Source organism: Rattus rattus, chromosome 4, assembly GCF_011064425.1.
Source record: "Rattus rattus isolate New Zealand chromosome 4, Rrattus_CSIRO_v1, whole genome shotgun sequence".
NCBI classification, from domain to species: Eukaryota; Metazoa; Chordata; class Mammalia; order Rodentia; family Muridae; genus Rattus; species Rattus rattus.
Genome location: NC_046157.1, coordinates 145198790 through 145216922, shown reverse-complemented (window position 1 = coordinate 145216922; position 18133 = coordinate 145198790). Strand labels below are relative to the sequence as shown.

The 18133-nt window shown below is 44.8% G+C and overlaps 1 protein-coding gene across 10 annotated transcripts in view; it reads left to right on the top strand.

The window, feature by feature from the left end:
* Window positions 1-682: 682 nt before the first annotated feature.
* Window positions 683-18133, top strand: part of Fn1 (fibronectin 1) — a 67770-nt gene continuing 50319 nt past the window's right edge. For all 10 annotated transcript variants that reach the window (XM_032901311.1, XM_032901308.1, XM_032901307.1 and 7 more), the window contains exons 1-12: window positions 683-1034; window positions 2146-2274; window positions 3039-3176; window positions 4299-4430; window positions 5480-5617; window positions 8106-8261; window positions 10430-10621; window positions 11172-11351; window positions 11973-12149; window positions 13456-13608; window positions 15100-15228; window positions 16227-16370. In XM_032901311.1, the coding sequence (XP_032757202.1) occupies window positions 884-1034; window positions 2146-2274; window positions 3039-3176; window positions 4299-4430; window positions 5480-5617; window positions 8106-8261; window positions 10430-10621; window positions 11172-11351; window positions 11973-12149; window positions 13456-13608; window positions 15100-15228; window positions 16227-16370 (1819 nt within the window). In that variant the 5' untranslated portion in view covers window positions 683-883. The remainder of the gene's footprint in view (window positions 1035-2145; window positions 2275-3038; window positions 3177-4298; window positions 4431-5479; window positions 5618-8105; window positions 8262-10429; window positions 10622-11171; window positions 11352-11972; window positions 12150-13455; window positions 13609-15099; window positions 15229-16226; window positions 16371-18133) is intronic.

Below are 18133 nucleotides of genomic sequence, written 5' to 3'. Positions count from 1 at the left end.
GAGAAACCGGAGTCTAAGCCTACCTAACACCGAATAGGCAAAGAAAGGGGACCCTAGGCGGCGCCCGGGACCCAGGAAAAGCACCAGGAAGAGCCGCCCTGCCCCGGGGCTGCAAAAGTGAAGTCTGGATTCCTACAGGGACAAGGTAGTGGCCACTTAATGACTTTTTCACTTCCCACAAAATACACCCCGGTGAGCACAGACTTTTCTCAGAGGTGACGCAATGTTCTCAAACACCACCACGGTCACCAATTAAAAAAAAAAAAAAAAGGAAAGAGACGAGGGGGTAAACCTGCCCCCCCCCCCAGGCTTCAGTCGGCTCCAGCCCCTCCCTCCCTTTCCTCCGAGTCTACTTCACTTTACAGCCGTTTCCCATCCCTACCCCCAATCCTCCTCCCAAAAGTTTGACGACCGCAAAGGAAACCAAAGGGGGAAAAAAAAAGTTCTCCAGTCCCAGACCTGGCGGGAGATCAGCATCTCTTTTGTTCGGGGCGAACCCACCGTACCCCGTGACGTCACCCGGACTCCGGGCCAATCGGCGCGCGGTCGGCGGCGGCTGCGGCGGCAGGAGGGGCGGGGGGAGTCGGACGGGACCCTCCTCCCGGGCGCGCAGGGCCTCGTGGGGGGCGGGAAGGGACTGTCCCATATAAGCCTCTGCTCTCGGGGCTCAGCCGCTCGCACCCGCTGCGCTGCACAGGGGAAGAAAAGGAGCCCAGGGTGTGAGCCGGGCCAGCGGCCACAACTTCTGGTCCTCTCCCGTGTCCTCCTTCCATCTTCTTACAGGCGTCCCCACCTCAGGACTTTTCCTGCAGGCTGCGAGGGGAACCACACTTCGTGGCCACTAGCGTCCTGGGGAGGGCGACTCTCCTCCCATCCACTCAAGATGCTCAGGGGTCCGGGACCCGGGCGGCTGCTGCTGCTAGCAGTCCTGTGCCTGGGGACATCGGTGCGCTGCACCGAAACCGGGAAGAGCAAGAGGCAGGCTCAGCAAATCGTGCAGCCTCAGTCCCCGGTGGCTGTCAGTCAGAGCAAGCGTGAGTACCGACAGTCTGGCTGAAACCGGCCGGCACCAGGGATGGGTTGGTCCTCAGCTCCCGCAGAAGTTGTGGCTAAAGTTTTGCGCGCGTGCGTGGCTGTGCGAACGTATGTGAGTGCGCGCTTTATTGAAGGAAACCAGCTGTGGACACAAAAGGGCTTAGGTTTGAGCAGGCTGGTTGCGGGTACAGTGGAGGCAGGGACCATCTGTCCTTCCCCTCAAGTGCGCTAACAAATTCCACACCTTCAGTTCGCCCTTCCGGGAACCCAAACTTGTGAAAGAGAAAAGAAACATGAACTTAAAAATTTTACATCTGAGATTAGTGTAGTTCCCCGATCCTTATTTTCCTTATTAGTAAATAGTTGGTTAAATATTTAATAAATGGGGAGGAAGAAAAGTATCTAAATAGGTAGTTTCTTACCAACTGGAAAGAGATGTTGTTAGCTCGGTGCTTTGGGGGATACCTCAGGGCTCCCCCAAAAGGATTCTTCATCAAGAGCAGGGATATGCGTTTCTCTTCCAGTTTTTCAGAGACCCACTCTTCCTTTAAAAGTTCTCCCTCCTTTTTTTTTCTCTTTTTTTCTTTTTTCACTTGGAGATGATCTCACACCGTAGCCAAAGCTAGCCTGATGTTCTCCAGGCTTGTGTTCAACTTGGAGCAATTCTCTTGCCTCAGCTTCTACAGAGCTGGGGGTTACTGGCATAGTCACCAGGACACCCAACTTAAAAGTTTCCTTTCTTGTCTTATTTGATGTTGTTGCTGTTAAGATTGAAGCCCCTCATGATTTAAAGGTATTTTCTACTTTTTTGCCTCTCAGAATGTTTCCATTCTGCTGATGTAGTTCCCCTGACCAGATGGACATGACGTCATTGTATAACTTTTAACCATGTTAAAAGATAAGAAAAAAAAAAAAAAACCATCTGCATAGACAATGCTTAAAGCTTTAACTAGCTAGCTCCCACATCTGAATTTTAGGGAAATATTGCTTTTTAAGAGTTTTTGTGTTTGTTCAGGCTCACCAAGTCAGTTGGCAAAATTCAGTAACTTTGTAGGGGAAAAAGGGGAGGAGGGATGAAGCTGTAATAACTTTCCCCTCAATTCTTCACAGCTGGCTGTTTTGACAACGGGAAGCACTATCAGATAAATCAGCAGTGGGAACGGACCTACCTAGGCAACGCCCTGGTTTGTACCTGCTATGGAGGAAGCAGAGGTTTTAACTGCGAGAGCAAACCTGAACGTAAGTGGAAGGCAGTCTGGCCCCTGGCAGAAATGATGCTTTAAATAAAAACACATTTGCTCTTTCCTCCACCCTGCTAGAATCACTTGTAATTCTCTCTTAGTAAAACTTCTTCTCCTGGCTTTTCACGTGCTCTAAAACAAATGCAATCCAAACTAGTTTCCAAAGCCTTCATTTTTATTCTTTTGATTGGAAAATGAAAGGTTTTGCATGTCTCCCTTCAAAAAGAAAACTTACAAAAGTTTGCTTGTAAAGGCTTAATTTATTAGAAAGTTATCTCAGATCTCTGGCTCCCGATTATGGACCAGAAACTGCTTTGAAGCACTGAGGTTGTAAAGTGATTTGTTAGCTGCAGTTTCTGAGTCTTCGAAGCCCCTTCATCTGCTTCTTGTGAATTACAGCAGGCCCTTCTGGAGGCTGCTGAGGGAGGATACCGGGGAAATATTTCAGTAGGGCTGACAAAGGCCAACGCCTGCTGGGAAGAAGGCCACCTTCAAACTGTTTGTGTCCCTGTGACCCTTGAATTGATTTCCCTGGCTTGAGACTGGAATTCCAAATCTTTCCTTTGCAACTCAGCTGGTCTCAGGGTGTGGCTTTTTCCTGAGAATTCTTTACATTATAAATAAGAGAGCAGTGGAGAGCTTGCCGAAGGTCAAGAGCTCTGGTTCTATTAAAGCCTAACTTGAAATTTGTCTCACTTTAGTTCCAAAGTAGCGGTGTATGTGTGTGAAACTCACACGGGACTTTTTTTTTCCTTTCCACAGCTGAAGAGACCTGTTTTGACAAATACACTGGAAACACTTACAAAGTGGGCGACACTTATGAGCGCCCTAAGGATTCCATGATCTGGGACTGTACCTGCATTGGGGCTGGGCGAGGCAGGATCAGCTGTACCATTGCAAGTAAGAAAGGCCTTGGGTGATATGATGATGGAGGTCACATATACACGTCGCTTTCTCTGTCCTGTCCCTGCCTCCTTTTGTTATCCTTGTGACCAAACCCCATGTGGTCACTCAGCTAGCTCTTGTACTTCTGAATGATGGATCTAAACAGAGGTGTAACTCCTGCTCTTCTGTGTGTGTGTGTGTGTGTGTGTGTGTGTGTGTGTGTCACATGCCAGTGGAAGATCTCTTGGTTCTTTTCAATAAGATATGCGCAAGGGATGTACCTATTTTAAATTACTTGGTCATCTTTAAGCGAGATGATTGATCAACTATCATCCTCAGCTATGAGCCAGATGAACTTTTGTTCTTTGTCATGGAGTCTGGTTCTGTGTGATGAATAGATTAGATTGGGGAGAGAATCTTGCCGTTCTCAAATACAACACAGAATGATGAGCAGTGTGTCTCCAAGGAACTTTGGGTGCTGGGCTGACTCTCAGGAAGTCTACAGCTAAGGCAATCTTTCTAGTATGACTCATTGGGTTGCCAGAACTTTCTATTAATAAGACTTTCTTATATTTAAAAGTTAGGTCTTTTTTTTTTTTTTTAAAAAGAAAGTCCTCTGTCCAAAAGAACCATCAGTTCCTTCTGAATAGACCAAACCAATATTTCCAACACTTAATGTCCAAGTTTCCTGGCAAAACCCAAGAGTCAATGGTACACAGTAAGACCTTGCATACAATTCAGCCATTGGCTTTAACAGCCTAAGAAAGTGTCAGAGTTTCCATGTTCATGAGTGTGTATGCTTGCTTTCTGCCAGAAATTGGAGTGTTACACCCATGCAACTCACCTTGCTGTCTAAGAGGAGTCTAGGGAACAGATTATCTGTGACCTCCCTGAGGAACCATGATTTATTACTTCTTGCCATCCAGATTTCTCCATGGCTAACAATTGACCCGAAGTGAGCGGATATGTTGTTGGCCTTCTGCTTTTTTTTTGCCGGGGGGGGGGAGCTGATCTCAGGGTTAATGATCGAATCTTGGCCAACATAAGCACTTATCTCAGGAGGAACACAAGATCAGCACCCCTTGAATTCTCTAAATCCCTTTCCCCTAACGTTTATTTGCCTTTGATCTGTAACAGATCGCTGCCACGAAGGGGGTCAGTCCTACAAGATTGGTGACAAGTGGAGGAGGCCACATGAGACTGGTGGCTACATGTTGGAGTGTTTGTGTCTGGGGAACGGAAAAGGGGAATGGACCTGCAAGCCAATAGGTAAGTGGCTCGCACATTCAGGTGATTGTGGGGGAAGGAGGAGCAAGCAGAGTCTAACCTTTGTAACCCAAATCACTGGCCAGGCTATCTGAATCACAACGTAAAAACTAGTGAAATGATCTGATCCCCCAGCCTTAAGGAAATCAGATCCCGAAGTATGAAACGTAAAGAAATCCTAATTTTGTTTCAAAAGCACAAGGAAGAGTTAAAATCTTTAGGAAGAAGTGATTTCTTTTGTTCACATATGAGGTACTCTCCTCGGTGAAGACATCCTATTTAATGGGGGAATCACACTATTGACATATTTCTTGTTGGGACTCAGTGAGTTAAAACACAAAGTGCCACATGGCTCCCTCCGGTCACTCCTTGGTAATTTCCTTAAAAACAAACATTGAAGGTTGTGGGGTTTTTTGTTTGATTTATTTATTTATTATTTATTTAATTATTTACTCTCTCAGCCTCAGTCGTACTCTGTGAATCCCAAAGTTTGGGGTTCTATTTCCTAGCTCTCCAAGTCAGACCTGTTTTTCAAATTAGTTTTTGTTTTTTACATTAGTCTAAAGTTTAAAGAGCTCTCCTCTCATTCTTTGTAGGTCGTTCATAACTTATATTGGTTTAGTTTAGGGACACACACAGATCAGTGGTAGAGAGTGCTTGCTGAAGCAAACTAAGGTCCTGGGTTCAATTCCCAGTACTGCATTAATGAATTAAAAAAAAAAAAAAATGGGATTTTTGCATAGGGTCATCTCCCACAGGGTACAGATGTACATTTCTTTCCACCTGAAATGCTAGTGGGAAGCTTGGGACTGGCAGAAAATGCAGTCTGTGTACTCATTAGGAAAACAGAATTTGCCTGCCAGTGGGGCTGGGGCTTCCTCTTGCTTTGGCTTCTTGCTATGTGCTTAGCTTCAGGGCGTGCCTGCTCCTCTGAACAGAGTGCCACTTTGAGACATGTGGCTGGGGTTTGGTTTTTGCTACACTTTAAATTACAGGGAGATGCTATAATTTTAAATAGCCTTTCCCCCTTCTTTCTTTTTGCTCTCCTACAGCTGAGAAATGTTTCGATCACGCTGCTGGGACTTCCTACGTCGTGGGGGAGACCTGGGAAAAGCCCTACCAAGGCTGGATGATGGTGGACTGTACTTGTCTGGGCGAAGGCAATGGGCGTATCACCTGCACCTCCAGAAGTAAGTTTTAGCTCTTTTCTGTTGAACATGCAGCCCGCCGTGGCTTCTGGATTCCTAGAGAGAGTTGTAACACTGGGTAATGTTTTGGCAACCCTACGGTGTCATAAGATGTCCAGAAAAACTGCATAACCAACACATTCTGCTTCTCCAGAGGACACCAAATAACTAGAAAAAGCAGTTCTCAGTTCAACACGGCCTTAGGCGCCAGCTAGGAAAAATAAAAAGAGCCTTAGTGGTTATTCAAGTGCTGAGTGGGTCTTCTTAGATCTGGAGATTATCAGAGAGATGTTTTCCTGGTTCTGAGGACAATTAAATCCCTAAAGTGGCATGTAAATGACTCCTTTGACGTGGGGGAGCCATTGACTTGGAAACAAAAGGCTGTGAGCGCTCAGATTTCCTCCTATGTTTGAAGTTTAAATGAGAGTTACTGACTAAAGACTCTAATGGAAATAAGAAGTGTCCTGTATTATCCTTTGAATAGGAAATCTCTGTGTGTTTTCTTTATTGGGCAGAGAGACTGTTAAATTATAAGCCACCCTTGCTCCTACATTACAATGTGAGTAGTAAGGATCTCACTTTGTGACTTAAATATTGCTGCAAATGCAGACTCAGAAAAAAGATCAACCATGGATTCAGGCAAATGTATATACACACAAGGCCAGAGGTCAAAGGGAGGTGTCTTCTCTGCCGAGACCCCAGCTAACAGTGTTGTCAAACCTGAACTCGTTTACAGTATCTTTGTTGAAACCCCCAATGCTGAGCTTTGTTAAGTGGTTAATACACAAGCCTTTCTCATCTTTGACCCATTGCCGGATCGATATTTCCCTTCCTATACCACCACACACAAACTGAGTACTTAGACAATTTCATCGAACACATGGTGTTTGTTTGAGAAACGTAGCTTGCTATCCGAAGAGTTTTCAGTGATTGGTAAGAGTCTGAATTAGATTTCTTTCTACATTTGTTGGTTCTGTGTGTGGAGGTGGGAGGTACACATGCCACAGTGTGCCTGTGGAGGGCAAAGGACAGTTTGGACCATGCAGGGTGCAGTGACCTCAGGCTGTCAGGTTTGGTGGCAAGTGCCTTTACTCACGAAGCCAGCCGGGAGGGGGGCGGGGGCCCAGAATTAGATGTCTAATTTCTCTTCAGCTAAAACACCACCACACAAGTCTTGGAAGGCTGAAGAGTATCACAGTTTTAAATCAGAAGGTCTAAGGAGTCTATACTCTTGGGGGAAACATTTGATCGTTTTCCATGACTTATTTTTGCTTAGCAAAGAATTTGAACTTGGGTGGTATTTTTTAATTATTATTTTAAGCTGGATGAACAAAACACATTCAAGATATCTAGATTTGATTTGGGTTTGGGTTTGTTTTTTTTGTTTTTGTTTTTGTTTTGTTTTGTTTTGTTTTTTTTGGCATTCATTTAAAAATTCATGCTTCAGCAAATTCCAAGGCTGTTGTTAGTTTGAATTCTACAGATGGAACTTTGAAGGCCGAGGCAGCAATTAAAACTTCAAGACAATCTTAGGAGGGAGAAGGATGCCTGAGGCCAGTTTTCTTATAGCCATAAGAGACAGCATCCTTAACTCCAGAAGAGTCTTTTAACCATGGAATGAGGCCATTTTGTTGGTGACTTTTATGTTTGCTGTTATTATTTCTTTAATTATTACTATTTCTACTGCTATTATTACAATTATTATTGTACAGGGAGGATTCCCATAAGCCCAGGCTAGCCTAGAACTTACTATGTTGCTGGGAGACACCTTGATCTCTTAATATTCCTGCCCCTACCTCCCAGGAACTGGGGCTGCAGGTGTGGGTGACTTTGTAATTATAAAACCGGTGTTTTAGGGTAGGGCAAGAAAAGAGAACCTTCTAGCCAAAGAAATTGTTTTTCCACAGAAATCCTTTTACATAACAAGTGGAGGAAGCTCGGTTCTTAGGTTCTTATCGTTTTATAGCTTCCCTGGGGCAGTTGATAGGGACCTTCCTTCCTGTTCGTTCTAGTGTTCTGAGGAGAGTTAGCCTTTGAGAGGGCCAAGGGCTGCAATTACCATGAGAAGGTCTGGAAGACACTGCGCTGGAGTGAATAGAATGCCAGAGAATGAATTGAGTCAAAGAAGCAATGTAGAAAGTCTTAATTTTTTTTTTAATCAATAAAGACACTGAACAATTTCTTTCTTTTTTCTTTCTTTCCTTTTTTTCTTTCTTTCCTCCCCTCCCTTCCTTCCTCCCTCCCTCCCTCCCTCCCTCCCTCCCTCCCTCCCCTCCTTCCTTTCTTTCCTGGCAAATGGAGAGGTGGGGCCGTACTGTAACAAACCCGCATATCTGACTTTTACTCCCTGCATCACCAGCACTGGGGAGGATGTACTAACACCAACAAGAGCGGCATAGAAGCATTGAACTGCCACATCCTGTCTTCGCGTGAATGGCTGCTTGTCGGTTACTAGAGCATTTCTGTATTCAATGCTTCTTTCCCCACACAGACAGATGCAATGATCAGGACACCAGGACGTCCTACAGAATTGGAGACACATGGAGCAAGAAGGACAACAGAGGGAACCTGCTCCAGTGTGTCTGCACGGGCAACGGCAGAGGGGAGTGGAAGTGTGAGCGACACGTTCTACAGAGTGCTTCAGCTGGTGAGCCTCTGGGGCTGGGGAGGAGCACGGCGTACCATGCCAGACCGACTCAGAGAGTTTCAGCTAAGAAGCTGGGATGGTTTACATAAGTTTGTTTAAAAAAATATTCACTCTATATTTTGAACAAAATTGAATGGAATGAAGTTGGGAAATGCATGTAGCACTCCAAGCTATAACAGAGGTTTGGAAACCATAGCGATACTCTGGCAGTGACTTGGTCAGTACAGTGTTTGCCTTCTGAGCATGAGGAACAGAGTTCAGTGCCCAGAACCAGATAAATATCCAAGTGTGATGGTGTTAGCATCCAGCACTGAGAAGGTGGAAGCAGGAGGATCAGGGGATCACGGACCAGCCAGTTTACCCTACTTTGGAGGTGGGGGTGGTTCCAGGTTAGGGAGTGATTGTGTGGCTGGCCAGCCCGCTCTTCCTGGGGGACTTAGGGCGAGTCCTGTTCTAGGTTTGAGAGAGATAGTGTCTTAGGAAATAAGATACATGACTCTGGGCTTAATCCCTGCCCTCCGCGCATGCATGAGCTCTCACACACATGCGCACATAGATAATGTACATGCGCCCTCACTCACGTGTGCAAGTAATAGTGAGTGCATGTGTGGTGTGCACTTAGAATCCTCAAGCCCTGGGTTCAATTCCCAGCACCCTCCCAGAACACCCCAATAATTACTGTATAGATTTGAAAGAATAACCAAGACATAACAATATTTGTACCTTGGATGTTTTATCTGAGTCTGAGGAAGGGCTCAGAGCCCTTGCCGACCACGTGTAAAGCCCTGGTTTTGGTTCCCCATTACTAAATAAAAGGAGAGGGTGTGTTGTGCGTGTGATTCCCGGGGTCAGGAAGTAGAGGGCGGACGATCAGAAGTTCATTGTCATCCTTGGCTACTTAGTGAGTTCTGGTCAAACCTGCTCAGCTTAAGACGCTGTCTCTCTCCACACACAAACCTGAAGAAGGAGATACAGCCGTTGTAGGCGGCACCTTCCCGTTACCTCCCCCTTACTGCGCTTGGTGTTTCCATTTAGCTCTTACTATGTGATATTCCATTCCAGCCCTGTTACTTAGCCTCTTAGCAATCAATCATTTAGCTAATAGTAATTAGATTTTTCCCCCTTTTGATGAGTTTATCTTGACCTAATTAATCCTTGTGAAAGCAAACAAGGTTACATTTAATGATCTCTACATCATCTAATTATCATCAATAAAAACAGCTATTGGCAATAAGAGAGGAGGAACAGTTGCAGATGTCAGTCTACTGAACTAGATTAAGGATTAACTCTGCGTTAAATGGGATAAACAATACACGTTAACCATTTTTATGACCTCACTAATATACTGAGGTATTTCATTATTAAAAGGTTTGAGAAACACCATTAAACAAAACCTCTTCTATGAGGGCCTTCTAAATGGTGGGCCTTAACACCATCGGCGTCCTCTGCCTGAGTGATCATTGGGTACTCGAGCTCACCAGCGCTGCGGGAGAGGCTAGATTCCCTGTAGAAGCTCTTCCCTGCTGGCCTTCGAAAGACAGATTTCTAAAAGAGAAGCTAGCATATTGAGTTAACTATCAGAGGAAACTTGTGAGGATTGATTGCTTTTAGGAAAACAAACTCATATTCTAAGTAATTCTGCTGAGCGCCGACACCCAGGAAGAGGGCTAACTTAGGAAGTCTGCGACTCTCCAGGTTGTCCTCCTGAGAGCTAAGTTTTAGAGAGGGCAGGATATCTCCTGTGGATTTTGGTGGTCTCTCAGGGAGAGGCACATGAGAGCTATGATGGAGGAAAGACAGGCCAGACCCTTTCAGGTGAAGAGGGACCAATGGGGGGACGGGAGGAGCAGGGCAGGAACATGGCACCCCAGGCATAATGAGCAACTTAACAGGGCAGGGAAGGCTAGCAGCCAGGCAGGAGGGGAGTGGAGCTCACAGATGGGCTGCTTACTAGCAGGCCTGGAGGTTCACTGTGTTGTGTGACAGAATGATGTTTGTCACTTAGGTGTCATTTGATGTTTGTCATTCAGGTGGCTCGGCTGAGATTATCTGAGAGTCTTATGGATCACTTCTTGGGCTGTATGCAGAGGTTCCGAGTCAAGCCAAGACTCTGGCCTCCTTGACTTCTGGCTTCTAGCTTTATAACTTTTCCATTCTCATGCTCTTAGGATCTGGCTCCTTCACAGATGTCCGAACAGCTATTTACCAACCCCAGACCCACCCCCAGCCCGCGCCGTACGGCCACTGTGTCACAGACAGCGGTGTGGTCTACTCTGTGGGAATGCAGTGGCTGAAGTCTCAAGGAGACAAGCAGATGCTGTGCACTTGCCTGGGCAATGGCGTCAGCTGCCAGGAGACAGGTAGGCACTCCACAGCAACACCAGAGGACCGATATTTAGTGTCTGCAACAGCTTATATTATTTATTCATAAAACAATATAAAACAATAAGCCCAGAAAAGTCTCTAATCCTGTGATAAAGATCACAGTGGTTGATTTTCTTTTTCTCTCAGATAGCCAATAATCTGTACTCTTGACTTCAATTTGGAATTATAGATGTCTTTCACCAGCACCGGCCTCTTCTGTGTCAAGACCTCTCTCTTTCAAAATTGTTTTTTCTAGGGTAGCCTTATAGACTGTTTCTTCTGATGGGACTGTAACCATGTATCCCTATCTTTGAGTCATAATAACTTGTATCAATAAAGGATTACAAATGGGGAAACTGAGTCACTGGGTAGCAGAAGTGTCTCCAAGTGACATTAACAGAGGAAATCCTTAACCAGCTGACTTGACTTTTCGTCTTGCACTGTTAGTCGCACAGTCTCTATTTAAATTAGAAATTTGCCACCAGCGGGGTCAGGGGTGAGGGTAGGAAACAACGCGGCTGACCGAGATCTTGGTTATGCTCGTAGCTGTGACCCAGACTTATGGTGGCAACTCAAACGGGGAGCCCTGTGTCCTCCCGTTCACCTACAACGGTAGGACCTTCTACTCCTGCACCACCGAAGGGCGGCAAGACGGACATCTGTGGTGTAGCACAACTTCAAATTACGAACAAGACCAGAAGTATTCTTTCTGCACAGACCACGCGGGTGAGTGTCCCGGGAGAAACCCGATCAGGGCAATAGTCCATCCTTGCCGTACGCACCCTTCTGCGTGCCAGCAGTCAATCATTAATTCTGAGGCTGCATAGGAATGACCGCTTTGATCTATTTGGACCCAAGAGACACAGATAATCCCGCAGCAGAGGCAGTTTCCACGTCCCTTAGCCCCACTGGGGAAATGTCACCGAGGGAAGAAGCCCTACGGTTTGATTATTTTGACACGTACAGATTATGGTGTGATTAAAGACACTCAAGTATTGAAATCAGTGGATGATCCCACAGAGCCGAGGGACACACAGGATAAATGTCAAGGGTGCTGGTACTTATCTTCTGTGTAGAGCTGTATTTTACACAAAGCTATCATTTAATCTTTTTTTTTCCCTTGGCTGGGAAAATGAGAAAACATGAGATTTAAATCTATTTCGAAAGTGAAGATGAAAATCCACTAAGAAGCTTAGGGCTGTATTATCAGATATCTTTTATTTGCGGATAGGCCCTCTGGGAATTAGCAGCCGGAACCTGGCTCTGTCTAAGCCTTCGGTAGTCTCTCCTTGTCGCACACCCCAAAGCTCAGCGGTAACCTTCCTGTTTGTGTGTTGTCTTGGGCAGTTTTGGTTCAGACTCGAGGTGGGAATTCCAATGGTGCCTTGTGCCACTTCCCCTTCCTGTACAACAACCGGAATTACACCGACTGTACTTCTGAGGGTAGGCGGGACAACATGAAATGGTGCGGCACCACCCAGAACTACGATGCCGATCAGAAGTTTGGATTCTGCCCAATGGCTGGTAAGAGGAAGCCCTGTGAGTTATGCATGCGGACCCCAGCAGCCTGTTGACGTAGATTCCTTCTTTTCTCCCTGAGACAATGTGGGAAGTGGAATGCATAACTGCATTAAAGCTTATATTTGCAAATTGAGCAAACTGTCAATGACAATGATTATTGATAAGCTTTAAAAATCTCGTTGACGCGATCAAATGTCCGTGCCGGGTACTTTTTAGAAGTCTTCAAACATGAATTCACACAAAAAAAAAATAAATAAATAAAAAAATAAAAAAATGTATCTTTAAAGTAATAGGACTGGTTGTCACGGACTAATAGTTATGGACACATAGACAGCTTGCCTGACACTGTAGTTATTAAATACTAAAGTAACTGAAATAAGTCAGAAAAGTTATTTTCTGGCAAATACAGAACTGTCTTCAGTTTACCTGGATACAGAAAGAGGATTGGGGTTTGCTTACTGTTTGTAAGTTTTGAGAATCTTTTTTTTTTTTTTTTTTTTTTTTTTTTTTTTTTGGTTCTTTTTTCCGGAGCTGGGGACCAACCCAGGGCCTTGCGCTTCCTAGGCAAGCGCCTACCACTGAGCTAAATCCCCAACCCCAAATCTTTTTTTTTTTTTTTTTTTTTTTTTTTTTTAAAGATATATTTATTTATTTTATGTATGTGAGTACACTGCAGCTGTCTTCAGACACACCAGAAGAGGGCATCAGATCTCTTTACAGAAGGTTGTGAGCCACAATGTGGTTGCTGGGGATTGAACTCAGGACCTCTGGGAGAGCAGTCAGTGCTCTTAACCGCTGAGCCATCTCTCCAGCCCCAAGTTTTAAGAATCTTGTAGAAGACATTTTTTTCCCCAGCTCTAGAACCAGGAGCCTGAGGGTCGCGGAGAGTCATGTATTCAGACTCAAGGAAATTATTTATACTTCCACTTTTGTCATTTCAACAGAAGATGACATTGGGCTTAAGAGGGACAGTTACTTTCTTACATGGGATTTTAGGCTCAAACAGTTTTCCTTTGAGCCAGACTGAGTTAGAATGGGTGAAGTCACCAGGCTGTAGTAAGATCCAGTCCTCTAGACAATGAGAATCAATGAGTGTATGAGATTTCCTAGTCTAATCTTCTTTTGGGATTTCTCTCCAATCTCCTCTGGCCCAGTACTTTTCTGGAGAGTTCAAAACTCATCCTTCATCCAGCAAGTCTTCCTCTCAAATGAGAGAGAATGCTCAGGATTATCAAACAAGACAGCCAACTTCATATGCTTATCTGTGTGTATCTCATGACCGTTTAACAACTCCTCCATTTCCAAACAGCCCATGAGGAGATCTGCACGACCAATGAAGGGGTCATGTATCGCATTGGGGACCAGTGGGATAAGCAGCATGACCTGGGCCACATGATGAGGTGCACGTGTGTTGGGAACGGCCGTGGAGAATGGGCCTGCATCCCCTACTCCCAGCTCCGAGGTACGCTGGCGTATTGATGAAGAGGGTTTGTGTGAAAACTGGTAGTTGCCAAAATTCCTTTTTGGCATGCAGTCCCTCACTATCCACTCACTCGCTGAGCTGGACAATTTTCTCGTTTCCGGCAGCCCATTGAGGAAACCTGGCGAGTGAGTTGAATAGTTCTAGGGCCCCGGGAAATATTCCCAGGATGTAAGAAATGAGGTTGAGCCAAAAGGGTGACTTTCCCAAAGAGAGACCAGCATCTGATCCTTTTAGCTCTAGGTTCTCCCCATGTTTATGCCTAGAGGAGAGAGCATCATTTCTCTAAGGGGAAAAAGTGGTTTCTATTTGCCAAATTTAAAGAGATGAATACATATAAACTAATTTTCTTTCGTTCAGATCAGCTTTTCTCCCTTTGGACTCAGACATATGATATGAGGAGTTGTGGATTTATTAGAACAATTTCAGTTTGCTGTTTGTTTCTTTGATTGGAAAAATAATATTTAGGCAAAACTCAGATGGTAAATAGTTCCCGTAGCTAGTCCATAGCCTCTGGTTCCTTTTGTGGTGTCCAATGGATAGAAACATCTGGGAGTCGTCTTTGTTACTTAGAGCATTCCAGAGCAAGAAGGAAACTTTAATGAGGTATGCAAAATAGCCCTTCATTTGACAGATGAAGAAATGGGGTCCCAAAGATAGAATGTAATTTCTTTTTTGGGTGGGGGAGGAACAGGTTGCAGCTTTCAGGCCATAATCCATCTCTGAGAAAGGCAGGAACACAAGGCAGACATCTGGAGGTAGGAACTGAAGCTTCAGAGGCTACGGATCCAGGAGCACGGCTTACTGGCTTGCTCTCCATGACTTGTTCAACCTGCTTTGCTATGTAGCCCAGGACTACCTGCCCAGGGTGAGCACTGCCTGCCCGCCCACCATGGACTAGTCCTTCCTCCAGTCAATCACCCATCAAGACAGTACCTCCCAGACTTGCCTGCGGGATAGTCTTATGGAGACATTTTTCTCAGTTGGGATTCTCTCATCACAGATAGGTGTAGACTATGTCAAGTTGGTAAAACCCAACCAGCATGCACCACTCTCCGTTCTACAAAAAAAAAAAGGAGACCACCACAGTACGGTGTATGCTACGTAAATTTCTCTATTTGTCTTTTGGTAACAATCAAAAATGTAAATTAAATCATCAACCAAATGAGAGAATGTTAGAGGGACTAAGGCATGTCTTTGTTGAAAAATTAGTTTCTTCATGAGAAACTATATTTTACCATGGCTTTTAGTTTAATGGACTATAATCCCTGACAATTATAAGTCTATTAGTCAGAATGAGAGGGGAGTAAAAATTAATATTATTAAGCTTTGAAGAAAGCTTGTTCTGTGCCAGCAGAAAATGTACTTTAGCAGGTGTTAAATTCACCAGTAGAACCTAATGCGTTGAAAAACGCAGTACTTTTTGATTTCATTAGTCAGAGCTCATCACCCATCCACCTGTTCCCTGTACAGATCAGTGCATCGTTGATGACATTACTTACAACGTCAACGACACGTTCCACAAGCGTCACGAGGAGGGACATATGCTGAACTGTACCTGCTTCGGTCAGGGCCGGGGCAGATGGAAGTGTGACCCCATCGGTAAGTGGCTGCCTCCGCTTGACTGGTTTTCACCAAGGAGATTGGTTGACTGGCCAGTTGTGGATAAGAAAAGCTATTTGGTGTTGCCAGAGACTGCGTTCTCTCCAGGCCTGGCTCGCCCGTCTTTGCAGAGAGCTTTGCAAAGTGTGTTCTCCTCGTGGGCCAGCGTACAATCCCACCTGCCACTCGTGGTTTTTGTTGTGACTAAGATTGGTGGCGAGGGTGGTTTCACTGGGGTTGAGTGGGGTTAGCTCTTTTGGTTCTGAGTCATGACGAAGGACGTTTCTATTACTGACTGCAGAAACGTGGGTAGAGGACGAAGCCAGTAGATACCCTCCTCCCACTTCAGCTTTTGGCTCTCTGTGCAGTAGACAGGGCTGCGCTAACAGTGAGGGGTCAAAAAACATTAAAAAGAGCCCAATTCCCCAAATCCAAAGTTTAAGATAATCAATTCATATCCTTTCACTGAAGACGACAGACTGCTTACTGAGACAGCAAATTGATCCCAGCAGTTTGTTTGGCCTGAGATTGTGAAGCCGAGAGATCCCGAGAGGCTTGCTTAGAAAGCCGTTCATGTTTCAAATTTAGCTCATTAACGTAAGGCACCTCCTGGATTCTGAAGACGTTACACAAGATGAAATCGTTGCAAAGTTCTTTCTTGCTTTACAAAGGACAAGTCAGTTCCTGTGAGGTCTAGTTCTAAAATTTTTAAATTGGTATCTAGTTTTCTATTTTCAGATTTGGGCTACATACTCCCATTAGGTAAATGATTTGAACAAAATATTGATTTGGGGCTTGGGAAATGACTTCACATACATGTGCACGGATTGCACACATACACAGCATCACACACACACAAACACATACACTTATGACTATTACTTTAACTCCACTTGTAAGAATTGGACTGTTTAATTCATATTTTAAGAACACACTGTATCACACTACACCATGGTGTGTTTGAGGCTGTTTTCATCTTTTCTTTGTGTATGTTCTAGACCAGTGCCAAGATTCAGAGACCCGGACATTTTACCAGATTGGTGACTCCTGGGAGAAGTTTGTGCATGGTGTCAGATACCAGTGTTACTGTTACGGCCGTGGCATTGGGGAGTGGCACTGCCAGCCTCTGCAGACCTACGCAGGTAAGCATTCCTGACATAGAAGCTGACCGCGGATGCCAGTCTATGCTACTGTTGGAAACCCGACGGGGGCCTTGCTCTGTTCCATCCCTTTCCATATCACTGTCCAATAGTTAATTACGTTTGACTTACATTCTTTTTCTTCAGTAAAAATCACCAAAGACTATGAAAAAGTGCAGGCTACAGTTTCACATTTTATACTGCTGAGCATTTCTTTAAGTGAAAACATTCCAGTTCATTTTATCTCAGTCATGTGCGTGTATGTGCGTGTGTGTGTGTTTCCAGTTCATTTTATTTCAGTCAAGTGTGTGTGTGTGTGTGTGTTTGTGTGTGTCCATGTATGAGTGTGTGTATGCATGTGTTTGTTTGCACATGTGTGTTCTATGTGCTTGTGCGTGTGCATGTGTTCACATGTGCACATACATGTGTACATCCATTGTGTGTGTGTGTGTGTGTGTGTGTGTGTGTGTGTGTGTGTGTGTGTGTGTTCAATTAGAAACTGGGTAGTGACTCAGACTGGGAGTAAAAGAGTTTTACATTCTGTTTCTTAAAGAGAACTCATGTAGACAGAAAGCAAGAAGTACAAAACCTGCTTTGTTCGATAGCTCAGGACAATTTTCATTTGTTTAGCGAGATGGGTGTGGGGCAAAATCTGGAACCAAGACACTTGATCAGCTGCACCCACGCAGTTCGAATACCCCAGAATGTCTACTGTTGTTTTGTTGTTGTTGTTGATATTTATTGCTAGGTTTTCATTGTTTTGTTTGTTCTTTGTTCTTCCGTAAAGACATCATGCCTGGCTGTAGGCGTTAATCATTTTGGGGAAAACATTTAAAATTCACTGAATGACTGTAATGACTCATGTTGAACTATGACTGCCATTTCAGCAGTCTCCTAGATTTCCTTATTTATTTATTTATTTATTTATTTATTTATTTATTTATTATCTGTATGTGTGTGGAGAGGACACTGAGGCACGGCACACACGTGAAGGTCAGAGTGGCCTTTGAAGTTCTTTCTTCACACCCGTCTTTTTAATATGGGTTCTGGGGATCAGACTCAGGTCTGCAGGCTTGTGTATGTCAAGCACCTTACACTGAACTGTCTTGCTAACCCAAATTTTAGACACGAAACACGACCTATATTCAGAAACAAAAAGATTTAGTGGGGTGGGCAGGGAGGGGAGGAGGGGAGGCTAGATAACCCGCAAGCAATAAAATTTATTAAAGTAACAAATTAACTCCATAAGTGTTAAGATTAAATATTAAGATTAAATTAATCTGCGTAAGAGAGTCCCAGAGTGATTCTGAGAGCCACAGGCAAGGTGAGCGTGTGAGTAAGCTTTTGAGTCCTCGCTCTGACTGTGCTGTGAAAGAGGCACTGGACAAAGGGAGAAGTAGCCAGTTGCCTTTGAAATCGCTTCCAGGCCTTCACTAACAGTCAGGGACCCAGAGCACCCCTCCACCACTCATGTAATGATGTTTTGTTTGGTTTTCAAAGACAGGGTTTCACTCTGTGGCTCTGGTGGTCCTGGACTCACTTTGTGGACCAGGCTGGTCTCAAACTCACAGAGATCCACCTGCCTCAGCCTCCCAAGTGCTGGGTTTAAAGGCAGCCCGTTTTTATGTGCTGAAGAGCATCCTCATCTGCTTGGCCCTTGGACATTGTCAGGGTAGGATAGGTCACTGCTCCCACAGGTGTGGGGCTCACTGGCCTTGGGTGTAAGAGTGAGTTTATGAGCCACTTACCATTTTTAAAGAGTTAAT